General features: G+C 47.1%; 6 protein-coding genes across 6 annotated transcripts; 3 read left to right on the forward strand and 3 right to left on the reverse strand.

The window, feature by feature from the left end:
- The first annotated feature begins 632 nt into the window (after positions 1-632).
- On the forward strand, positions 633-4247 carry F5B22DRAFT_335466 (glycoside hydrolase family 31 protein). The gene is made up of 2 exons (XM_047970844.1): positions 633-1070; positions 1165-4247. The coding sequence occupies exons 1-2, from the start codon at positions 986-988 to the stop codon at positions 4026-4028; spliced, it is 2949 nt and encodes a 982-aa protein (XP_047834721.1). The 5' UTR covers positions 633-985; the 3' UTR covers positions 4029-4247.
- Positions 4235-5080, reverse strand: F5B22DRAFT_633488 (Alpha/Beta hydrolase protein; the record flags this gene model as incomplete). Its single annotated transcript, XM_047976836.1, has 3 exons — positions 4235-4510; positions 4559-4588; positions 4655-5080. 3 exons carry the CDS (start codon positions 5078-5080, stop codon positions 4235-4237), a joined length of 732 nt encoding a protein of 243 aa, XP_047834722.1.
- A 354-nt stretch (positions 5081-5434) lies between these two features.
- On the reverse strand, positions 5435-7282 carry F5B22DRAFT_589579 (alpha-ketoglutarate-dependent sulfonate dioxygenase). The gene is made up of 4 exons (XM_047973754.1): positions 6594-7282; positions 6451-6530; positions 5837-6298; positions 5435-5760 (listed from the first exon to the last, which is right to left on the reverse strand). The coding sequence occupies exons 1-4, from the start codon at positions 7035-7037 to the stop codon at positions 5577-5579; spliced, it is 1170 nt and encodes a 389-aa protein (XP_047834723.1). The 5' UTR covers positions 7038-7282; the 3' UTR covers positions 5435-5576.
- A 568-nt stretch (positions 7283-7850) lies between these two features.
- F5B22DRAFT_335777 (MFS general substrate transporter) lies at positions 7851-10085 on the forward strand. Its single transcript, XM_047970845.1, has 3 exons — positions 7851-8147; positions 8279-8455; positions 8502-10085. Exons 1-3 carry the CDS (start codon positions 7939-7941, stop codon positions 9628-9630), a joined length of 1515 nt encoding a protein of 504 aa, XP_047834724.1. The 5' UTR covers positions 7851-7938; the 3' UTR covers positions 9631-10085.
- Positions 10086-10435: 350 nt separating this feature from the next.
- F5B22DRAFT_633491 (CTP synthase N-terminus-domain-containing protein) lies at positions 10436-13993 on the reverse strand (the record flags this gene model as incomplete). The annotated part of the gene is made up of 22 exons (XM_047976837.1): positions 10436-10519; positions 10577-10623; positions 10680-10934; positions 11068-11174; positions 11290-11331; positions 11447-11483; positions 11573-11824; positions 11885-12094; positions 12195-12270; positions 12329-12376; positions 12427-12466; positions 12539-12563; positions 12656-12727; positions 12847-12874; positions 12960-12984; positions 13035-13140; positions 13272-13412; positions 13464-13518; positions 13696-13746; positions 13798-13812; positions 13878-13900; positions 13957-13993. 22 exons carry the CDS (start codon positions 13991-13993, stop codon positions 10436-10438), a joined length of 1776 nt encoding a protein of 591 aa, XP_047834725.1.
- Positions 13994-16974: 2981 nt separating this feature from the next.
- On the forward strand, positions 16975-18266 carry F5B22DRAFT_335829 (uncharacterized protein). The gene is made up of 4 exons (XM_047970846.1): positions 16975-17637; positions 17724-17861; positions 17930-18061; positions 18118-18266. The coding sequence occupies exons 1-4, from the start codon at positions 17349-17351 to the stop codon at positions 18189-18191; spliced, it is 633 nt and encodes a 210-aa protein (XP_047834726.1). The 5' UTR covers positions 16975-17348; the 3' UTR covers positions 18192-18266.
- The last annotated feature ends 960 nt before the right edge of the window (positions 18267-19226 follow it).

The following is a 19226-nucleotide window of genomic DNA, read 5'->3' on the forward strand; positions in this document are numbered from 1 at the left end:
ACGCTTTGGGGAAAACTCCAGCCGGGACGATGGTGGATTTGCCAGGGAAGGAGAAAAAACAGAAAAAATATAAGCCAGACGGAGGTGAAGAAAACACAGAGCGGGGTGACGGATGCCTTGGCGGGGTTGCACTTGATGCTTTGGCGGTCGTTGATTGGCCAATGCTATGCTGGAGCGCTGTGGAGGGGTAGGACGACTGTGCTTTTTGTCCATTTCGAAGTCGAGTTCGTCTTGGGTTAGGTCGTTTTTCCAGGTTTCAAGTTTGGTACCTATGTACATATGTAGGTAGGTAGGTAGGTAGCTGGCGGGTAGCTCACTGGCGCTCTCTCTGATATTGTACTTTGTGCGAGGCAAATACGGCCTTGCTTCCAGTGTGATGTCGATGTGAAAAAGAAAGCTTCATAAACCCATCACATATCTTATATTCAACCGACCAAACGAGGGCATACCGACTTCGAAGCTCGTTGTTAGTTGTCACCAATTGGATTATAGTGGCCTGAAAACCAGCTTCGTTAAATGCCAGACCAGCCAGTTACCTACACAGTTACTCAATAAAGTACCTAGTACGACTAAAATGGATAGGTAAGTATCCTCAAGTATCTGTGGCTGCTACCCTCTCCAAATTGTGGCTTGTCAACCTACTTAGCCTAAGCATCTGGGCGCAGTAGGACAACTTCCAAATTATAGGTAGGCTTCCACTAGCCGGTACTTGCCAGGTACAGGCGCTTAGGTACTTGACAGCTTGTCAGAGCTTCCCATTTCCCAACACCCTACATCCTACACATCCTCCTCTTATTACTTTCTCCTTATAATTCTTCGCCAATTGCCCGCACCAGGCCGAAGTGATCAAGCCTCCTTTCATATAATTGCTTCAGGTGGTTGAGAACTCGATGATTTTGCTCAGCTGGCTGTAACTCGCCTTGTGTGACACCTTCGACCTTCAACTCCACCCCCAGTTTTCTGGGGGATCCCTTAAGGATTCAAGATGCGCACATCGAGCCAGCCCTTCTCGAGCTGGCTAGCTTTGTTGTGCGCATTAGGGGTCCTATTTTCATTGTTTACATCAGGAGGTACGTTGTTTTTCCCATCATCCCCTTATCCCTATCGCACCCATTACCTTGCCCTGCCTTGGATTCCTCGTTGCTAAAGTTTCTCCTCATGCAGTTGCGGTAAAGGAGAACGACTTCAAGAAATGCCATCAATCAGGATTTTGTAAACGAAACAGAGATTACGCCGACAAAGCTTTGGCACAGGGATCGTCATGGCAGGTACCATACACAATTGTTCCTACCGAAGCCTCGTTTAAAGACGGCGTATTCCATGCCACCATCCTCAAAACGATCGACGATCAGGGCACCACTGTCGAATTACCCCTGACTGTTGCTTTCCACAAGTCTGGAACTGCTCGCGTAACCGTCGATGAGAAACGACGACAGGAGAAGGACATTGAGCTTCGACACGGCAGCCAGGCGAGGAAGGAACGGTATAATGAGGCCGAGAAATGGGCAATTGTTGGTGGGATAACGGTTGATGTCGATGCCAAAATTGTCCATAATGGCAACGCCGGTATTAAGATCCAGTACGGTCCCAACTTCGCATTCGAGGCCAGTATCAGCTACAACCCTTACTCCATCGAATTCAAGCGCGATGGCTCCGCTCAACTCAAACTCAATGACCGGGGTTTGATGAATCTAGAGCATTGGCGACCCAAGGTGGAGAAGCCAGCCGCCGAGGATAGGAAGGAGGGCGAAGAAAATAACGATGAGAACAAAGAGGAACCTGTTCCGTCAGCAATTGAGGATGAGAGCACTTGGTGGGATGAGTCTTTCGGCGGAAACACTGACTCTAAACCCCGTGGCCCTGAGAGTGTTGCCCTCGACATAACCTTCTTTGGCTATGAACATGTCTATGGCATCCCGGAGCATGCTGGTCCACTGTCACTCAAGGAGACTAGGGGCGGTGACGGGGCTTACGCCGAGCCGTATAGGCTGTATAACTCAGATGTTTTTGAATACATCCTAGACAGTCCTATGACCCTATACGGAGCTATTCCTTTAATGCAGGCTCACAAAAAAGACTCCACCGTTGCAGTATTTTGGCTCAATGCAGCAGAGACCTGGATTGATATCACGAAATCCAAGGGATCGACGAACCCGCTAGCTCTCGGGAAAGGGGCTAAGACTAACACCGAAACCCATTGGATTTCTGAATCAGGTCTGATGGATCTTTTCGTCTTCTTGGGCCCTACGCCTGGGGAAATAAATAAAGCTTTTGGAGAGCTTACGGGTACGACTGCGATGCCTCAGGAGTTCTCCATAGGGTACCACCAATGTCGCTGGAATTACGTATCCGATGATGACGTGAAGGAAGTTGACCGGAAGATGGATCGTCATCAAATCCCTTATGATGTCATCTGGCTTGACATTGAATACACCGATGAAAAGAAGTATTTCACGTGGGATAAAGACATGTTCAAGGATCCGATATCGATGGGACAGCAGCTAGATGCCCACGGGAGAAAATTGGTCGTCATCATTGACCCTCATATCAAGAACACGGGTAGCTATTCCGTGGTTGACGAACTCAAAGCAAACGGCCTGGCCGTCAAGAATAAGGAGGGCAAGGACTTTGATGGCTGGTGTTGGCCTGGCTCGTCTATGTGGGTCGACTGCTTCAATCCATCTGCTATCAAATGGTGGAAATCTCTATTTAAATATGACAAGTTCAAGGGGACCATGGAAAACACATGGCTATGGAATGACATGAACGAGCCATCAGTGTTCAATGGCCCGGAGGTGACAATGCCTAAAGACAATCTACACTTTGGTTCTTGGGAACACCGGGACGTTCACAACATCAACGGTATGACGTTTCACAATGCCACCTATGAAGCTCTTGTGTCCCGTAAGAAGGGAGAACTTCGTCGCCCGTTTGCTCTCACTCGGTCCTTCTACGCAGGTTCACAGCGCGTGGGCGCTATGTGGACTGGTGATAATCAAGCAAACTGGGAACACTTAGGAGCCTCGATCCCTATGATTTTAAACCAGGGCGTATCAGGATTCCCCTTTGCTGGAGCTGATGTAGGCGGATTTTTCGGCAACCCTGAAGCCGAGTTACAGAGTCGTTGGTACCAGGCCGGTGCTTTCTATCCATTTTTCCGCGGTCATGCGCACATTGATGCCAGACGCCGAGAGCCTTACCTGCTTCCAGAGCCGTATCGAGCTATTGTCACGTCAGCGCTTCGTCTTCGTTATAGCTTGATACCATCTTGGTATACTGCCTTCCATCAAGCACATCAGGATGGCAGTCCGATCATACGACCAATGTACTGGACGCATCCTAACAACGAAGGCAGTTTTGGCGTTGACAACCAGTTCTTTGTAGGTTCAACTGGAATCCTTGTTAAGCCTGTGGTTGAGAAGGGTAAGATCACCGAAGACATTTATATCCCGGATGACGAGGTCTATTATAACTACTTCTCGTACCAAAAGCTACCCACAGCGAAGGGGAAGACGCTTACGATAGATGCTCCTATCGAGAGCATCCCTGTCTTGATGCAGGGTGGTCACATATTCCCTCGTCGAGACATTCCTCGTCGTTCTGTTCAACTGATGAGATTTGACGATTACACGCTAGTGGTGGCAGTTGGCAAGGACGGCACAGCTGAGGGTCAACTATACATTGACGACGGTGATTCATTCGATTATCAAAAAGGTCAATACATCCATCGTACTTTCAAGTTGGAGGGGTCTAGAATTACCTCGACTGAAATCGATGGCCGTGATACGGATAGCGTAAAAGAGGGCGACTGGCTGAAGAATATGCACGATGTCGCCGTCGACAAGATTATTATAGTTGGCGCCCCTTCGTCTTGGGCCAACAAAAAGGAGGTGCAACTAGAAACTGAAGGAAAACAGTCTACAGTGAATTTGGAGTACTTCAAAGGCGATGCCACCCGAGGTGCCTTTGCCATTATTGGACGCGTTGGAGCCAGAGTTGGGGCCGATTGGACCATCGACCTAGCTTAGATGAGATAACACAGCAGTTTTGCAGGCGAACATGATTTAGAGCTGATGGCATTGTCGTATATTGGTGATTCATATTGTGTCTGGAAAAGCGATTGATAGATGTGCATAGAATGAACAGAAGCTTGTCCGAAATCTAGCATCTCCATGGCTCGATTACGAATTAAATGAGACCGGCTAAACGATTCAATTACCAGCTCTGAATAGGATCAAGCTGCTAACAAGCCAGTACTGAGCCTCACGATTTCCGCCGCCAATGCTTCGGGTCTGCTCAGGAACGGCATATGGCCCGTATCTAGATTAGTGACATCCCATTCCACCTTTGACTTTTCAAGCCAAACATCCTGCAGCCACAAGGGATTGCATAAGTCTTTGACAGTACGTATGTAAGCTCTTTTCCCCTCGAAGCCACTGTCTGCCCATCCTGGCGCCAGAGCAGGGGAATTAAAGGCCAGAAGAGCGTGAGGGCTCATATGTTTAGATAACTAGGGCTCAAGGACTAGGTCACAATCGTTATATAGAGTTTCCATCACCGGTTCAATAACCGAAAGACCCTTGGCTGGCTGATTATTAAGCATACGCGCGTTAGTTGATTCCGGGTTTAGTTATGACTGGGCAGACGATCTTACCTTGTCTATCTTTATGAATGGCGGTAAAGAACCTCCCACTGCCTGCAATACCGTCTCTCCCTCTAGTGAAATGATACCGGCAAGGTATATCAGTCCGATTATGCTGGCGGCCTTACCCTCTTTCTTACGGGTATCCTTGTCAAGATTCTTGATCGCACTACCGGCTACTGTGCCCCCGTAGGAGTGAGCGAAGACGACGATGTCCTCACCCTTAGCTAGCAGAGGTACAAGGACTTCATTTCGCAGAGATGTACTATCGGCTTCGCAGGTTGCGACAGTTGGGTCGGCTGGATCACAGCTGGGAATCGGCCCTAGATGGGTTGTGAATCCAGCTGCCTTCAAGTATGTTAAGAGAGAATCGAATATGTCCGGCTTGCAAAATGCGCCAGGAACGATAACAATAGTCGGTAGACCTATAGCGGGCATGGTAAAAGATGTTGGACGACAAGATTGACAACCCGAAACTAACAGTCAACTGCTTACTATCAAATGGAAACTCTTGCTTATATATATACTTGTTTTTCCATCTGTGTCCGCACTTGTCATTCGAAGAGATATTCCCGTGATGTCTAATTTGGTCGGGCGTTGAGTTAGCCGACGTCTGATTTGGTATCTATTAGATTATTCATCGAGTGAAGTAAGTACAGCCAAGCGTACAAATATCAACGACGTGGGCCACCGCGGAAGTTCCGTTCTCGTCGTCACCTCACCATCTTAATAATAACGATGGAGAGGTTGGGGTTAAATCTCCGCACAAATTTTAGGTAGGGAGCCATAGAATAATAAGTAAAATAGTATTACTTGTCATTATCAAACTAATTTGCTAGTATACTTTGGACACCTAACGGCTAATGCTCAACTTTGCAGCAACCAGATCTCGCCTCTTCTACAAGCAACCACTTCGAATTTCTCTCATCTCGCCTTACAATGGCCCGTCAATCTCCTGCTCTTTCTCGCGCAACTCGCTCGCATCCAACAAGCCAAGAGCTTCCCGCCGGGTCGGGGCGGAAGGGTCAAAGAACGGCTTCTCGGCGAGCGAGGTGACACGTGTTCCGTGCCTCGGGTGGCGACCACCGTAGTCCCAGCTGGCATTGTGAATGGTGATTCTGAACCAGGCAGTCCTCGTCAGTCACAATGAAAGTTTTCTCGCAGACAGCACACATTTACGAAGGGTAGTCTCACCTGTTATCCCACAGAGCACTCGTTCCAGGTGTCCATTTGAACCGGAGCTGGATATCGACATTGGTCTCGTACACATGGTACAGGTAATTCAGAATGGCGTCGCTTTCCGGACGGTCCAATCCCACAATCCGATCCGTCATCGCACGGTTGACCCAGAGCGCTTTCCAGCCTGTAGCCGGATGGACACGGACGAGCGGGTGAACGCGCTCGATGTACTTTGGACCGGCTTCCGGGTCGTTGCGGTCAAGATAGGCGTGTGCGGACCTGTATACAGCGTATTTGCCGTCGATGATCTTGCGGAAACCTGGAGACAGCTTCTCGTACGCAGCGTAGCCGCTTGCCCAGAGCGTGTCACCGCCGACGGGTGGAACTGTATCATTGTGTAGGTGAGTTATCCCCGCTGGTTGTAGCTCATGAACTAGGTCAGTGTGCCAACGCGATGCACCACCGGGGTTGCGGAAGCTGTGAAAAGTTTAAGTCAGTAACCACTGCAATGGCATAAACGACCCAAAGTCATATTCTGTGACTCTAGAAAGCAAGAGCGGCGTAATCTAGCAGCTTATGCTCTCCAAGTTCAAAGAATAAGACGAGTTGTGAGACTCTATTTCACTCACTTAGCAGATCGTTCCGTTGCCTGTAGATCTGGCCAGATCACTGTTATACCAAGCTCACCCGGCACCTGCGTAACTTGAGGCTAACGAATTGAATCCATGAGTTAGTTGTGGCATTGTCTAGAGTGAGAAAGATCATGTCTTACATGGATCTCAGGCACGCCGTAGTATTTCCCTAATTCGAGTTGTTGCTGAGGGGATATATCCTGGTTACGGAAAAAGACTACACTTCGCTCAGCAATCAGGAGCCCAAGTTCGTCCTTTTGCTGGTCTGTGAGGTCTTTAAGCTGAAGTCCTTCGATCTCGGTGCCGATATGTGTCGTGAGATCTGTGACTTTGGTCGCGGCTGAGAACAGAGCCGACTTTGACTTGTCGGCCCGAGCTCCAGCATCGTTATGGACCCATTCCTTGTTCCGAATTTCGAGGACATCTTGCAAGTAAAGTGGTCTAGATGGTCGGTATGGATACCCCTGGGAAAGGTCGACACCGCCTTTCTTAAGTCGTAAAGCAGCAGTCTCCGGGAGCCCTAGAGTATCCTTGATGGGCTCGGCCACGTCAATAATCCGGTCATCGATCGGTGCAGGCGCCATGATTTGAAACAAGATTAATGAAGAAATATGACTAGAACGCGGATTATGCCAAGAGAGTGTCTCTTTGGATTGTAGATGATGCTGTTCATTAGGTACTATCTTTAAGCCACTCGGAGATCTGTTCTCTCTTATACATGTTATCGGTGCCTCACACGCTCATCGTCCAGCGATGCCGGGATAATGTCGCTGAATAATCAAACTATTGAGAAGGAAATCTTTTTCCAATCATGCGTGAGGCCCCCAACTTCGCACTGCGGATAATGCGTGTCGTCTCGTGCCTTCCATCACTACGATCGCCTGATAAACCGATGGCGCAACCAAAACGGCGCCGACGCCGGTGTTTCGGGCCCATGATTGGCCCCCCGCATCATTCGTGATATATATTCAACATGATGCGACCACACACCCCACCTTCGCGTGTGTTACTATACGGGTTTGCGTTAATCTCCAAGGTCTGGCCCGGATTATCAACCGATTCTTGGGTGAAGAGACAATGACGCGATGTAGATAAAACTGGTGTCATTGACAAAACGGCGCCACAACCAATCATCTGTAGCTAAGGCATGATACGAACGGAACATCCATCCTTGATCAAGGCTACCATTTCTGGAGCTCACAAGGAAAGCCGTTCTCATTCAAACTTGAGAGGGCTCTTTGTGCCCGGGAGTTACCGGGTCAAGATACCTCAATGTCATGGGCCGATCATGTCAGTAGTGGGCGTCTAACTCCATAACCGACAGTACTGGCATTAGCTTCGAGCTCACGAATTGACATGGGCTTATGACGAAATCGAGCTGCATAATAGATATGACTTCCGTATCGTCTTTAACTCCCTCAATGTTGATCCTCAGTTGCGAAAGAAGATCACCTTTAAAGGTGATTCAGACAACACCCAAGCAAAATGAGCGGCACGAAACCTCACCCTTCGTACAACACCATGGACGCTGATACTAAAACTGCAGCTACTGAGAATGATGGTGGAAAGTCCACGGATGGAAGTGTACACGAAGAAGCAACTCTCATAGCTACCAATCCAAAGAGGACATGGCGGTCTTATATCTGGGACACATTCGACAAGTCACCGGAAGAGCGACGTTTTCTCACCAAGTTGTCAGTCTCCGTAGAATTATCTATTCCCCGTTCGTCATATTTCGGAGCTCATCATACTGCGTGTCTCCGAGAGATGAGGCGAACTCTTACTTCATCTAGTATTTTCGCTAACACTATAATTTTGTAAACAGAGATGCCATCGTTCTGACTCTTGCCTCCCTCGGGTATTTCATCAAATATCTTGATCAAGTCAACATCAATAGTGCCTTCGTTTCCGGCATGAAAGAAGATTTAGGACTAAATGGGAATGAGCTCAATTACATAACAACAGCCTGGACTGTAGGCTATGTTGTCGGGGAAATACCAAGGTAGGAGATCCGTAATATGTCTGAGAGTCCCTGCTAACGAACTAAGTAACCTGGTCTTGACAAAGATCCGTCCATCAATTTGGATCCCTTCTCTTGAGGTACTATGGTCTGTCCTTACGATTCTGCTGGCCAAGTGTACAACAGCTACCCAGATATATGTTTTGAGATTCTTTATTGGTCTAGCCGAGAGCGCATTCTATCCCGGAATGCAGTATGTCATCGGAAGCTGGTACCGGAAGGATGAATTGGCCAAACGCTCTTGCATTTTTCACTCAAGTGGTGCTATTGGGACTATGTTTTCTGGCTACCTGATTGCAGCTGTGTATCGTCTTGAAGGCGTAGGCGGATTTCACGGCTGGCAGTGGCTGTTCATCATCAACACGGTGATCTCACTGCCAATAGCCATTTCTGGCTTCTTTCTATTCCCAGACGTCCCAGAGATTACCAAGTCATGGTGGCTAACAAAAGAAGACATCGTCATGGCTAATAAGAGGATGGCGTTAGAAGGGCGCGCAAAAAGGGGCAAACTAACGAAGGCAAAGTTCAAGAAGATCTTCTCATCATGGCATATCTACGCACTCGTTCTCCTCTACATTTTTTTCAACAACGGAACTGGCTATGGCAGTCAGCCAGCCTTTGCATTATGGCTAAAATCAGAGGGTTATCCTATTACAGCCGTCAACGTCTATCCCACTATTGCCTCAGCGGTTGCCGTGGTTTTCACATACATCTACGCCTGGACCTCAGACTCAGTATTCAGGGGGGCGAGATGGCCCCCTATGCTTTTTGCCGGGCTTGTCAACATTGCAACCGGGACAAGTCTTGCCGTATGGAACATCCCAAACGGCTGGAAGTGGGGGTCCTACATCCTTGGGAACATCAGCGGCGGAATTAGCGGCTTGACGTTCGCATGGGCTCACGAAATTTGCAGCGAAGACAACGAGGAGCGAGCCTTCGTGACAGCGTCCATGAACCAGTTCGCGTATGTGGTGCAAGCATGGTTGCCTCTTATCGTTTGGCAGCAAGTTGAGGCGCCCCGATACCAAAAAGGCTTCATCACCCAGGTATTCCTTGCGGCTGGCCTTATAGTTACTGCATTCACTATTCGGTTCCTTCACCATCGCGAGAGAGCTAAGAAACGGACAACGGCTACGGTTTCGCCAGCATCTGACTAAATACTCACCTTATTGAGCTTAGTCGTAACGATGGCTAGTATAGATCTGTTTGATCTAAAAGTAACAGAGGGATTTGTAGGTATACCGTAGAGATCATCAGTCTTTATGCTCCAGACCCTTTCAGAAGAATCGAGAAAAATTGGTATTAAGAAACAACGCATACTGTTCTTCGAAGATAAGACTCTAACATCTTATATATCTATTATAATGCGTCATCAACGCCAATTGGTCATTATAGGCTACGGTAGATAGATATTTTAAAGCACTCTCCGCTGACTCAGCATGGTAGTGTGGTGCAAATGGTGGATCGGTTAATTGGCTGTATCACTCCGCGACTTGACTCCGTTTCCGAAGACAGCGGTGCCTAAAGTTGAAAGGCTCAATCAACTCCCGCCTCCTTCTGTTCTGAATGATGCTATTTGTACTCATCCTATACACTTTGTCCCTTGCTTTCAAAGCTCTAACACCTCAACCAGTCATGCCGCTGAACCTCCGCTACATGTGCTGAGGAACCAGAGTTCTCTTCGCAAGCTCGCCGCTTGATATATAACCTTGTGGCGACAAGCATTTTCATGTCTTGTCTATTCAATGCTCTGGTATATCTATAATTACTCGCTATCATTTCCATCCTTTGAACAAATAGACTGCTAGTTCCAGTGGCTAATGAGTCATCTTTCCTGCTATCCGAAAAGCATCTATAGAAACCAGGAGTCCTAGCCTATTCGTGAAAATAGATATTCTGCGAATCTTGTACGAAAACGCTTTTAGTTGCGTTATTCATAGATTTCAACTTATCTATAGCATTTCACTCTGGCCCCTTTGCTGTCTGTTCCTTGAGTGCTTGGTCTAAGCAGCCAGCACTGGCTGCTATAAAGCCGAGATAAGGTGGCTGTCTTGTATGTTAGCACCAGATTTCATCTAGCCCATTAAAAAGTAGTGAACATACGCTGCCTGAAAGGACCCGACTCTGATATTCAGCATGGAATTGGGTTCCTATCTCAATGGTCAGCCTGAGATCCCAATTGGATCGGTTTGTCTCTGGTACTTGCCAATAAAGAATGGATGATCCTGCAGCTCGAATATCTCCATGCGTTGGCCAGTTGTGTCTTTGCCAACAAAGTGTAAACCCATAGATTGAAGCTTTTCTACATATTGGGGGTTGACTTCATATCGATGACGGTGTCGTTCATGCGCCCTATTACTTCCGCCGTAGAGTGCACGAATTTTAGACGCTTCGCTTCCTGGTTGGAAAACGGTGTCATGGAGACCAAGGCGCATGGTGGCCCCCATCCTTTCCCTATCCACTATAATAAGGGTCAGACATTGATATTGCAATGAATGCATAGAGGTTTCAAGATATGAATATATGATGAATCGGGGTCTTGATATATGTGTGGATATATTTGCAAAGTGCGTGAAAACTGTCTTCAGACATACCTTCAGGCATATGAATAATGATTGGTTCCCTTGAGTCTGGGCGGAATTCTTCCGAGTCAGCCTCTTTCATGGACAACATGTCTCTAGCGAACTGCATAACAGCAACTCTATAAGTAGTCAGTAAACAGCCTGTAATAATAGTTCGACTCAAGTGACAGTGTGTCGCGAACACACCGGCGCGATTAAGCCGGATCAAGAGAAGAAAGATTTCGGGGTTCGTACTGGAAGCCCAAGCAAATTCCTAAATAAGGTCGTTTCTGTTCTCTGGAAGGAGAATTAGCAGTTGCAGCGAGCGATAGTGAAAAGTATAAGTGCTTAGGGGTATGGAAGTAAAGAAATCCACTGCTAGGGGAGAGAGAGAGGCGACCTATGAACGTACCTTGCCCACCGGGATGCTAACATCATGCCCAAAACGCCTACCAAAGATGTACGAGTCAGTAATTGCCATTAACAATGAAACCTTCGTGTCCCCGAAGGCCAAGGTGGTGCGGTTTCTGAACCTTACCTCGTTTTCCAAAACCTCCGGGGATAATTAGCCCTGAAGCAGAGGCAAGAGAGTCCCACGCGGAACGATACGTGTCAGGGTCCTGAGATTCGGCCTCAGGCTCTAGGTCCTCCGCGTTGATTAGGAGAAGTTTGAGATTGTATCGATAATGCATAGCCGCGTGTTCGAGTCTAACATCATGTCGTGTCAGTCGTAAATTTATTTTCCCGGTTGTCCAGGGTGTAACCGCCATTGAACAGTAGCAGGTACTTACTACAAGAGAGATTAGTAACCCACCATGGCTTTCAAATCATTCCAGAAGATGAATTTTACATACCGCTTTTACTACACTCATGTAAGCATCGAGATTGCGAACATATTTGCCGACTAGAGCTATCTTCAAGTCGGCCTGACTCTTGGGTAGGGTTAGGTTCATCCAACTCTCCCATTTCGCAGCACCTTTTGCCGCAAGAGACTTGCATGGTGAAGGAAGGTCCATCTTAGACAACAGAAGCGGAACTAAACCCTGTTCGTGAAGGAGATCTATAACAACCATCAGTGTTGATCTAAGTGATTGTGTATGCCCAAAAGGCACTCTGAGAGAAATATAACGGAAAAGGAAATGACCCCTAGAATTACATACGTGGGACTTGGTAGATTGTAGGCATATCTCTCACGACAACGACTTGATCCAATCCCACCTGACAATGCAACGAAATCTAACAGAAATCTATTAGTCTCACTTGGAGGTAGTTTCGAAGTTTATTCTAGGCTCACCTTTGAAATAGTGCTCTCTTCGAGTGGCTTTTCGCAACGACAGGCAATCTTTCCTCATGTCAGCTGCGCAAAAACTGTAGAGTAACTGGCTAACGTACCACGTCGGGTATCAAGCCCTCACTACGAATAGCTTTGACGCTATATACAAATGTCAGTGCTTACAGCCCGTGGTAAAAATGCCACTTATCGTCAAAGGTTTCGTTCTCTTACCAATGCTGAGTGGGCTTGGTCTTCTCTAGTGGATTAAATATACCGTATTAGTTCCCCATTCTGATTTCAAATAATCCAATTTAAGGGGTAGATTGGTCAGCTAAGACAATTACTTACGTTCTCCATGAACAGTGGCAACATAACTGACCATGATGGTGGAAAAGTTTTTGCTACCAACTTCATGGCGTACTATTATCCATTCCACGTTAGTATTTATTACACTCAGCTGTCTGATGGCTGCCCTGTGTTGGCCCATTGATGACGAGTTGGAGGAGAATTGAAGAATCGAGGGTCGACAAAGAACTTACACTTCGTTAGAGCGTAAAGAAAGGGTGCCTATTTAAGTTAGTTATAGACGAAATCCTGGTCTACAATAACCGTAATGGGATGTTGATAATCAAGAATGGAGTGGCATGCATACGCTTTCCATGTCGCCCACCGTTCCTCTGAAACCTATTAGTGTCATTGTCCTTGGAGTCAAGATAAAGGGGCGTACCCAAGCTCGATGATGCAAATATCAGGCTCCTCCCCGGAGCCATCAACAGGTATCTTGGCTACACGTTCAATCCATTCCTGGATGCAGTCTGTTAAGTGAGGAACAACTAAAAAAATATTGTTGTCAGTGATTACTGTCTGTTGTGGGGTTTCGGCTCATGCCAAAGTGTTTCAGGGAAAACAGGAGTAGATGGAATGTTCCAACGAAACAAAACGGAAAAGACTCTAGGGTTCATACTCTGTACTGTTTTGCCCAGGTAGTGCCCCTTGCGCTCGAGGTCATGAACCCTCTTGTGCATCTTACCCAAGGTGATATTGTTATCACCGGACAAGGTTACAGATAGGTACCGCTCATAGTTTCCTAGATCTAGGTCGACCTCTATACGAAATATTAGTTAGTGGATAGGAAGTCAGAATTCAGGGCACGAACCGCCGCCAGAAGAGAGGACAAAGCACTCGCCGTGCTCAGCTGGGGCCATGAGGCCCTGGAAAAGTCAGAGTCAGTAACTTTGAGATATAGGAAGCAAGTTTGGAAAGTAGCAAGCGCTGAGGATACATGCTGCTGAAGAGCGAGCGGTGGGTGTCACTTACGGCATCGACGTTTAGGTATGGGTCCACCTGTTGCCGGTATCAGCTGGTCTAAATCTCGTATCGGCCATTACAAGAGGCTGTACCTTGATGCAGCTCACGCGGTAGCCGAGGGTTTGAAGCAGCTGGATCCCGAGTTAGCAGGGGGATGAAATGGAAGGGTTCCGAATACATACCAAGCCGGTGGAAGACTGTAAGAGCTGGGGTTAGCGATCACACCTCAAGAAATATGGCAGGCTTCCCAGGGATTACATACGGCAATGATGCCCTTTCCAACGCCTAGAGGGGACATCAGCAACCAAGAGGCAGTCGTGGAAGGCGACGGGAACAAATACCGGAAATGACGCCGCCTGCCACGAGAATGTAATGCATCGTGACTCTGAGTTGAATGTCTGATTAGCGTTGAAAGACACTTTAGATCTCGAAGTCAACGAGCAGGAAGAAGAATGCGGAATGCCACATATGTTGGCTGTGAAAAAGTTGGTCTATGTTATTTTTTTTTCCTACTGTGACACAATGGAACGGAGCGAAACCCTGCAAGCGCAAAAGACGCGTTAAGTGCTGAAAGTACCGAGACACTCAGACTGGGCTGCCGGGTACAAGGCGAGCATAGAAGTTCCTTATCTGAAGGTAGCTTATCAGGCCTAATATGGCTTAGTGAGGGGCATTTCCCAACCCCACCTCGTCGGCGCCCGCAGTCGCAGTCTCGCTGCTGTGAAAAATCCCTGCGTCGGGACCCAAAAGCACGTGCAAATGAATCAGCGTGTTTGCTTCCACGCCACAAGACAAGCAATCGTTTGTTTCTGAAATGTGCTAATGCAAGTATATCAAACCTAAGTATGGGAACCCTACATAACAATACCTAGGTAGCATGTTCACTATTGTAAGGATCCTGATCTTGTTTAGCATAGCGATGAATTGTGGGCCGTCCGTACGTAGTACTAAACGCACAATTATCACTGTCTTGGCATACTTTTACGGAATACTACCGGTATGCACGCTGCGGCCTTGATTTCCATAGAGCAAATACATATCAATTCGCAAATGCGTGACACAAAGAGCACTCGGCGCGGAGGAGTTTCCTGTATTATCGGCTCTCTATTTTTAACAGATTGTCTTGTTACGGAAGCCAGGCCCTGACTCGACCAGAGCACATAGTACCAAGAAAAGGGGTGAAAAGGGATGAAAAAATTAGAGAGAGGAGGGGAGAGAAATGTGCCCTGATACGCTGACATACATGTTGTCTTCCATAACTGATAAGGCTGACTTGACTAGGTGCTATAGAACTTGATATTACATCTTGTAGCGTTAGGTACAATACCTAAACCATAGATAATACGCGACTGCCATCAATATCACTAATCAAGATCCAATCAACTGCCCTTGCTTTCATCTAACGTCTAGAAAATGCCGTGGTTCTAGCAGGCCGTCCTATGATTCCTTCGAGGCTCAAGGGTACATCATATATACACCAACATCTACGCCCATGATTCCAACTAGCCCTGGGAGGGGCCAAAAGCTCGCAGCTATACATTAGGTTACTCTCATTTCTCATGGAGCAGAGCAACTCGTATGGGATTATAGATCTCACCGACACTAAGATGTGCTACACGCATGTGCGTCCAAACATGCAGCTCGCTTACGGCTACGAGCGTAATACCATTTGATGGTGACCTTCGAGAGACATGCGAACAATTTTACTGTGAGATTATAGAGACTTCGCTTCATGAAAAGATCACTGAGACCTAGACGGTCAGGACTAACAGGCCAATTATATAGAGAGCCAAAGCCAGCCACCAATGCCAGGAAAGAGTTGGTTGGCCGAGGACTTTTGCAGCCCTAGTAAATCATTATACGGTGAATGCTTGGCATCAGTTTCAAGCAGCCCAGACCTCTGCCCTTATTATACCATAGGACAACTAATTCATCACGTTCCCGGAAAACCACGATTCAAGTAATATTATTTTCGTAGAGTAAGGCGCACAAATACTACTCTTGACAAGAACCCCAGGCGCCCCAGGGGTATCCGGCCACTGGTACAAAATCAACTTAGTATTTGCGCAATATCATGACATGCTGGAGCAAGGGATTGGTAGCAACCGTAACACACCCCTGTTTTCATGTCCTGTTACATAGATTTTATGACCTGCAAATCTAATTCAACATGTACGTCTCTTAGTCGGTTTACTAACTCTAAAAGGTTATGTTAAGCTCGACGTCGTGATTTGACGGTGTTTATGAGATGCAGCGCTTAGCACATACTTAAAGAGTCGATGTTGTCTGAATAAGTGGGTGGTGACAAAATAGTGCCTACTACCGGTACTACGTAGGACAATTACCATGCGGTCAGCCCTACTCGATACCCTGGACTGGAAGGGTTTAAGGCTGTTACAGTATGGCGAAACTAACGGAGACAAGTCACTCTCCTAGCCCAATGCAAAATGAAAGTAACACGATTTTGTATCCACCAGCCTCCGGCCTTGAGGCTTCCCTATACAGTCTTGGCCATTAGCTACGTGAAGTTGGTTATTCTCACCTATTACTGGCCTGGTTTACAGGCGGAAACACTCCCAACTCTTCAGAAACATTTGTACATACTGTAAGTTAAACTCAATTGCTATTACGCAAAAGAAAAATCCATATTGCAACAAGTACCTATGTAGGTCATTGAACACCTAGTTATGCTTACATGTTGCAGTAGGATCAACTACGCTATTTCAGTGGCGAATTAGCCCTCGACGTTAAGGTCCGCCATTCTTAGGTAAGAATTCATCGGGTCGTGTTCGAGCAATAACCGAAGGCTCGATACGCATCACATTACGGCCAGAAATTGACTAGCTGGGAACTGGGCTTAATAGCCGCGGGTCTGCGCGGGAAAGCTATTGATGATTTCAGGGGTCGAAATACTGGGATGACTTACTTACTCTCCAGTATGTAAGACTTATAGCCGAATAGAGCAAGCTGAAGAGCAGGGGCCAGCATATTCCAGCTCTTCCTACGCTCATACCTAGGTAGTATGCTAGGGTACTTAGTGTAGGTAGGTGGAAAACCTATAGGCCGACGGGGACGCATCGAGAATACGACCTTTGATGATTACATTTCACTGGCATGCAAGCGTCTGACTTGCGCCGTGTAGAGCCAGTGTAAAGTCCTCAAGGAGTCGGTTAATGTTCCGGGTTCGAAAAAGCAATATTCACATGTTCCCGGTAAGCCGCCATCAATACCCTTAAATAACCATGCGCTGATGTAAGGCTATTCTAGGACAGGAAGGCGGCTGGTCACTCTAGGTACAATAGGACAAAGGCGAACATATGATCCGCTGACGACAGCCAAAACTATGCTTTATTTCGCTCGGGTGCATTTTTGCCCAAAGTCCTCAAGCCTGGAGTTTACATCACTGATCGGTATACCACTTGCTAGTCGGGGATTGGGTATGAAGCAAAAGTATGAGTAATACCCCACTGGACTCGTTCAGGATGGGCTAGGTGCTCTTGTCACGAAGAACTACACGTGTAGATGTCTACAGGACTTAGTCGCTGATGTCCTTCCCAAAATGTCCAAGGCCTCTGAATCCCATTGCAACATATGTTTTCTTCTGCTGTGGTACTACGCGACATGTTTGTGTATATATAGTCCTCTCTTATGCCCAGTCTAGAACCTCTTCTGTTGATCGCTACCGTTTCTCAATAAGCCCATCAACTCAACTTCCCTTCAACTTTCTCTCATCATGCGTTCCGTAACCTATCTTCCTCTACTAGCCGGTCTAGCAGCTGCGTGCTCTGTGACTGGCAATGTGAAGACCACCTTCTACGGAGTGCCGGACAATGACCCAGCTGGATCCGACGCTATCGCATTCAGCTGCTCCTCTCGTGGCTTCCACGCGGGTGGCACAGGAACATTCAGTGACCCGCTTACGTTTGCGTCGAAGCAAGGAGGCGCCTACAGTCAATGTGAAATCGTCTACTCACCCTATCTGAGGAAGTATATCCGCAATGAGGACATCTGCGCAGGCTGCAGTGAGTACTCGACACCTAGCTCATACCTAATAGGCCCGAGAGTATTATGAAAGAACAGTATTATTGACTACTTATCCTCTTTACAGCTAACCCCGAATGGATCGATGTGTTCACCGGCAACTCAGCAAACGGCGGAAATGCTCAGGTCAACTGTGAGAACCAACTCACACCCAATGCGGCACAGAGCGTCATTAGGAGTCCGCCTACAAACTTGCAGGTTGATAGTAAGTCTACATGACTTCATTTTCTTTGAAGACAACATCGCTCTGACGCCGACTAACCTTTCCCGTAGCCACACCACTCTGGAAGTCGGGCACTTGCAACACTGGACATGTCTATCCCAACTACGACGCTCCCAGTCTCTGCAATGGCGGCAACGCCCCTACGTGCCAGACTGGCTGCTCTTGGGCTGGCCACTGTATAGGTACGATATATATACATATGCCTTTAGATTTAAGCGATAGTTAACATCGTTTTTAGGTTGCGCATGCACTACTTTCGACGACTGCTCAGATGACTACATTTGTACAAATGGTGCATGTGCTAAGCCCTAAGTTTTGTTCTGTTTGTGCCTCTCCATGTGATAGCTCTTGTCGAAATCTCAAAGGAGGAGTTACTCGAGATGGTATATTTACTGAGCTACGGCAGATGCATGTTATAACGAATAGGTAGAATTAGTATTAACAAAATACTAGCGGATCTTTCAACTTGTACTGTAATTCTGTGTATGAGCCATGCTATACCCATATCTTATGCTTGGAGGTAACTTCGTTGTACGCATCAATCTTGAATCCTCACAATCCCTTCCCACCTTGGGACCTGAGCACCCACCTGTCCCAGGGAATCGATAGAAGCCTACAATTCCATATACATCTTTGTCTTTCATTGTCAGTATTTAATACTTTCCCGTAGTTCATAGTGTCGGCGCGGTAAAGTACTCCTCCAGTAGTGTCTCGATTTGCTTAATAGCAAGTTAGTATGTGCCCAGCTAATCCGTGAATCATTGATCTGCTCAGTGGGAGATGACTCCAGCAAAGCTGTTGGCCCTAATCAATCCGTGGTACTTAAATAGCTGGATTTAGCAAGTTGGAACTAGAACTACCCTATGGTAGGCAACAGCAACCATACCTCTTCGTGGTTAGTTTAGGCACGCTAAAGCTTGATACTTTCGAAGATAATAGGAAACTAACGTTTTGCAGCAAGTAATTCAAACGATGAATAGGAGATGTTGATACCAAGGGCTCTCAGGGGTGCCGCATTGCAGTCTGCACTGCAAAGACCAACGTGTAACTGTAAGAATCACCAGTGGGAGTGCAATAAACACTGGTAGTACTGAAGTAATAGCTTCAATTGAAATAGTCATTTCCTAGGCCAATTTTAGATGCCTCTCGACCTCACAAGATGATATAGAGCTGTTTGGAGTTATACCTAGATGTATTAGGTGAAACGCAATTATGACTCCAACCGTTAGCGATAAAGAATAACCACCCGAACCTGAGCCAATAACCCAGTCGCCAAATTCTCCAACTGGGTACTACCATAAAGAATGATCAAGTAGGAGGGAGTTACGCCGATCAAATATGCATGGT

Source organism: Xylaria bambusicola, assembly GCF_022495145.1.
Source record: "Xylaria bambusicola strain CBS 139988 unplaced genomic scaffold F5B22scaffold_4, whole genome shotgun sequence".
NCBI classification, from domain to species: Eukaryota; Fungi; Ascomycota; class Sordariomycetes; order Xylariales; family Xylariaceae; genus Xylaria; species Xylaria bambusicola.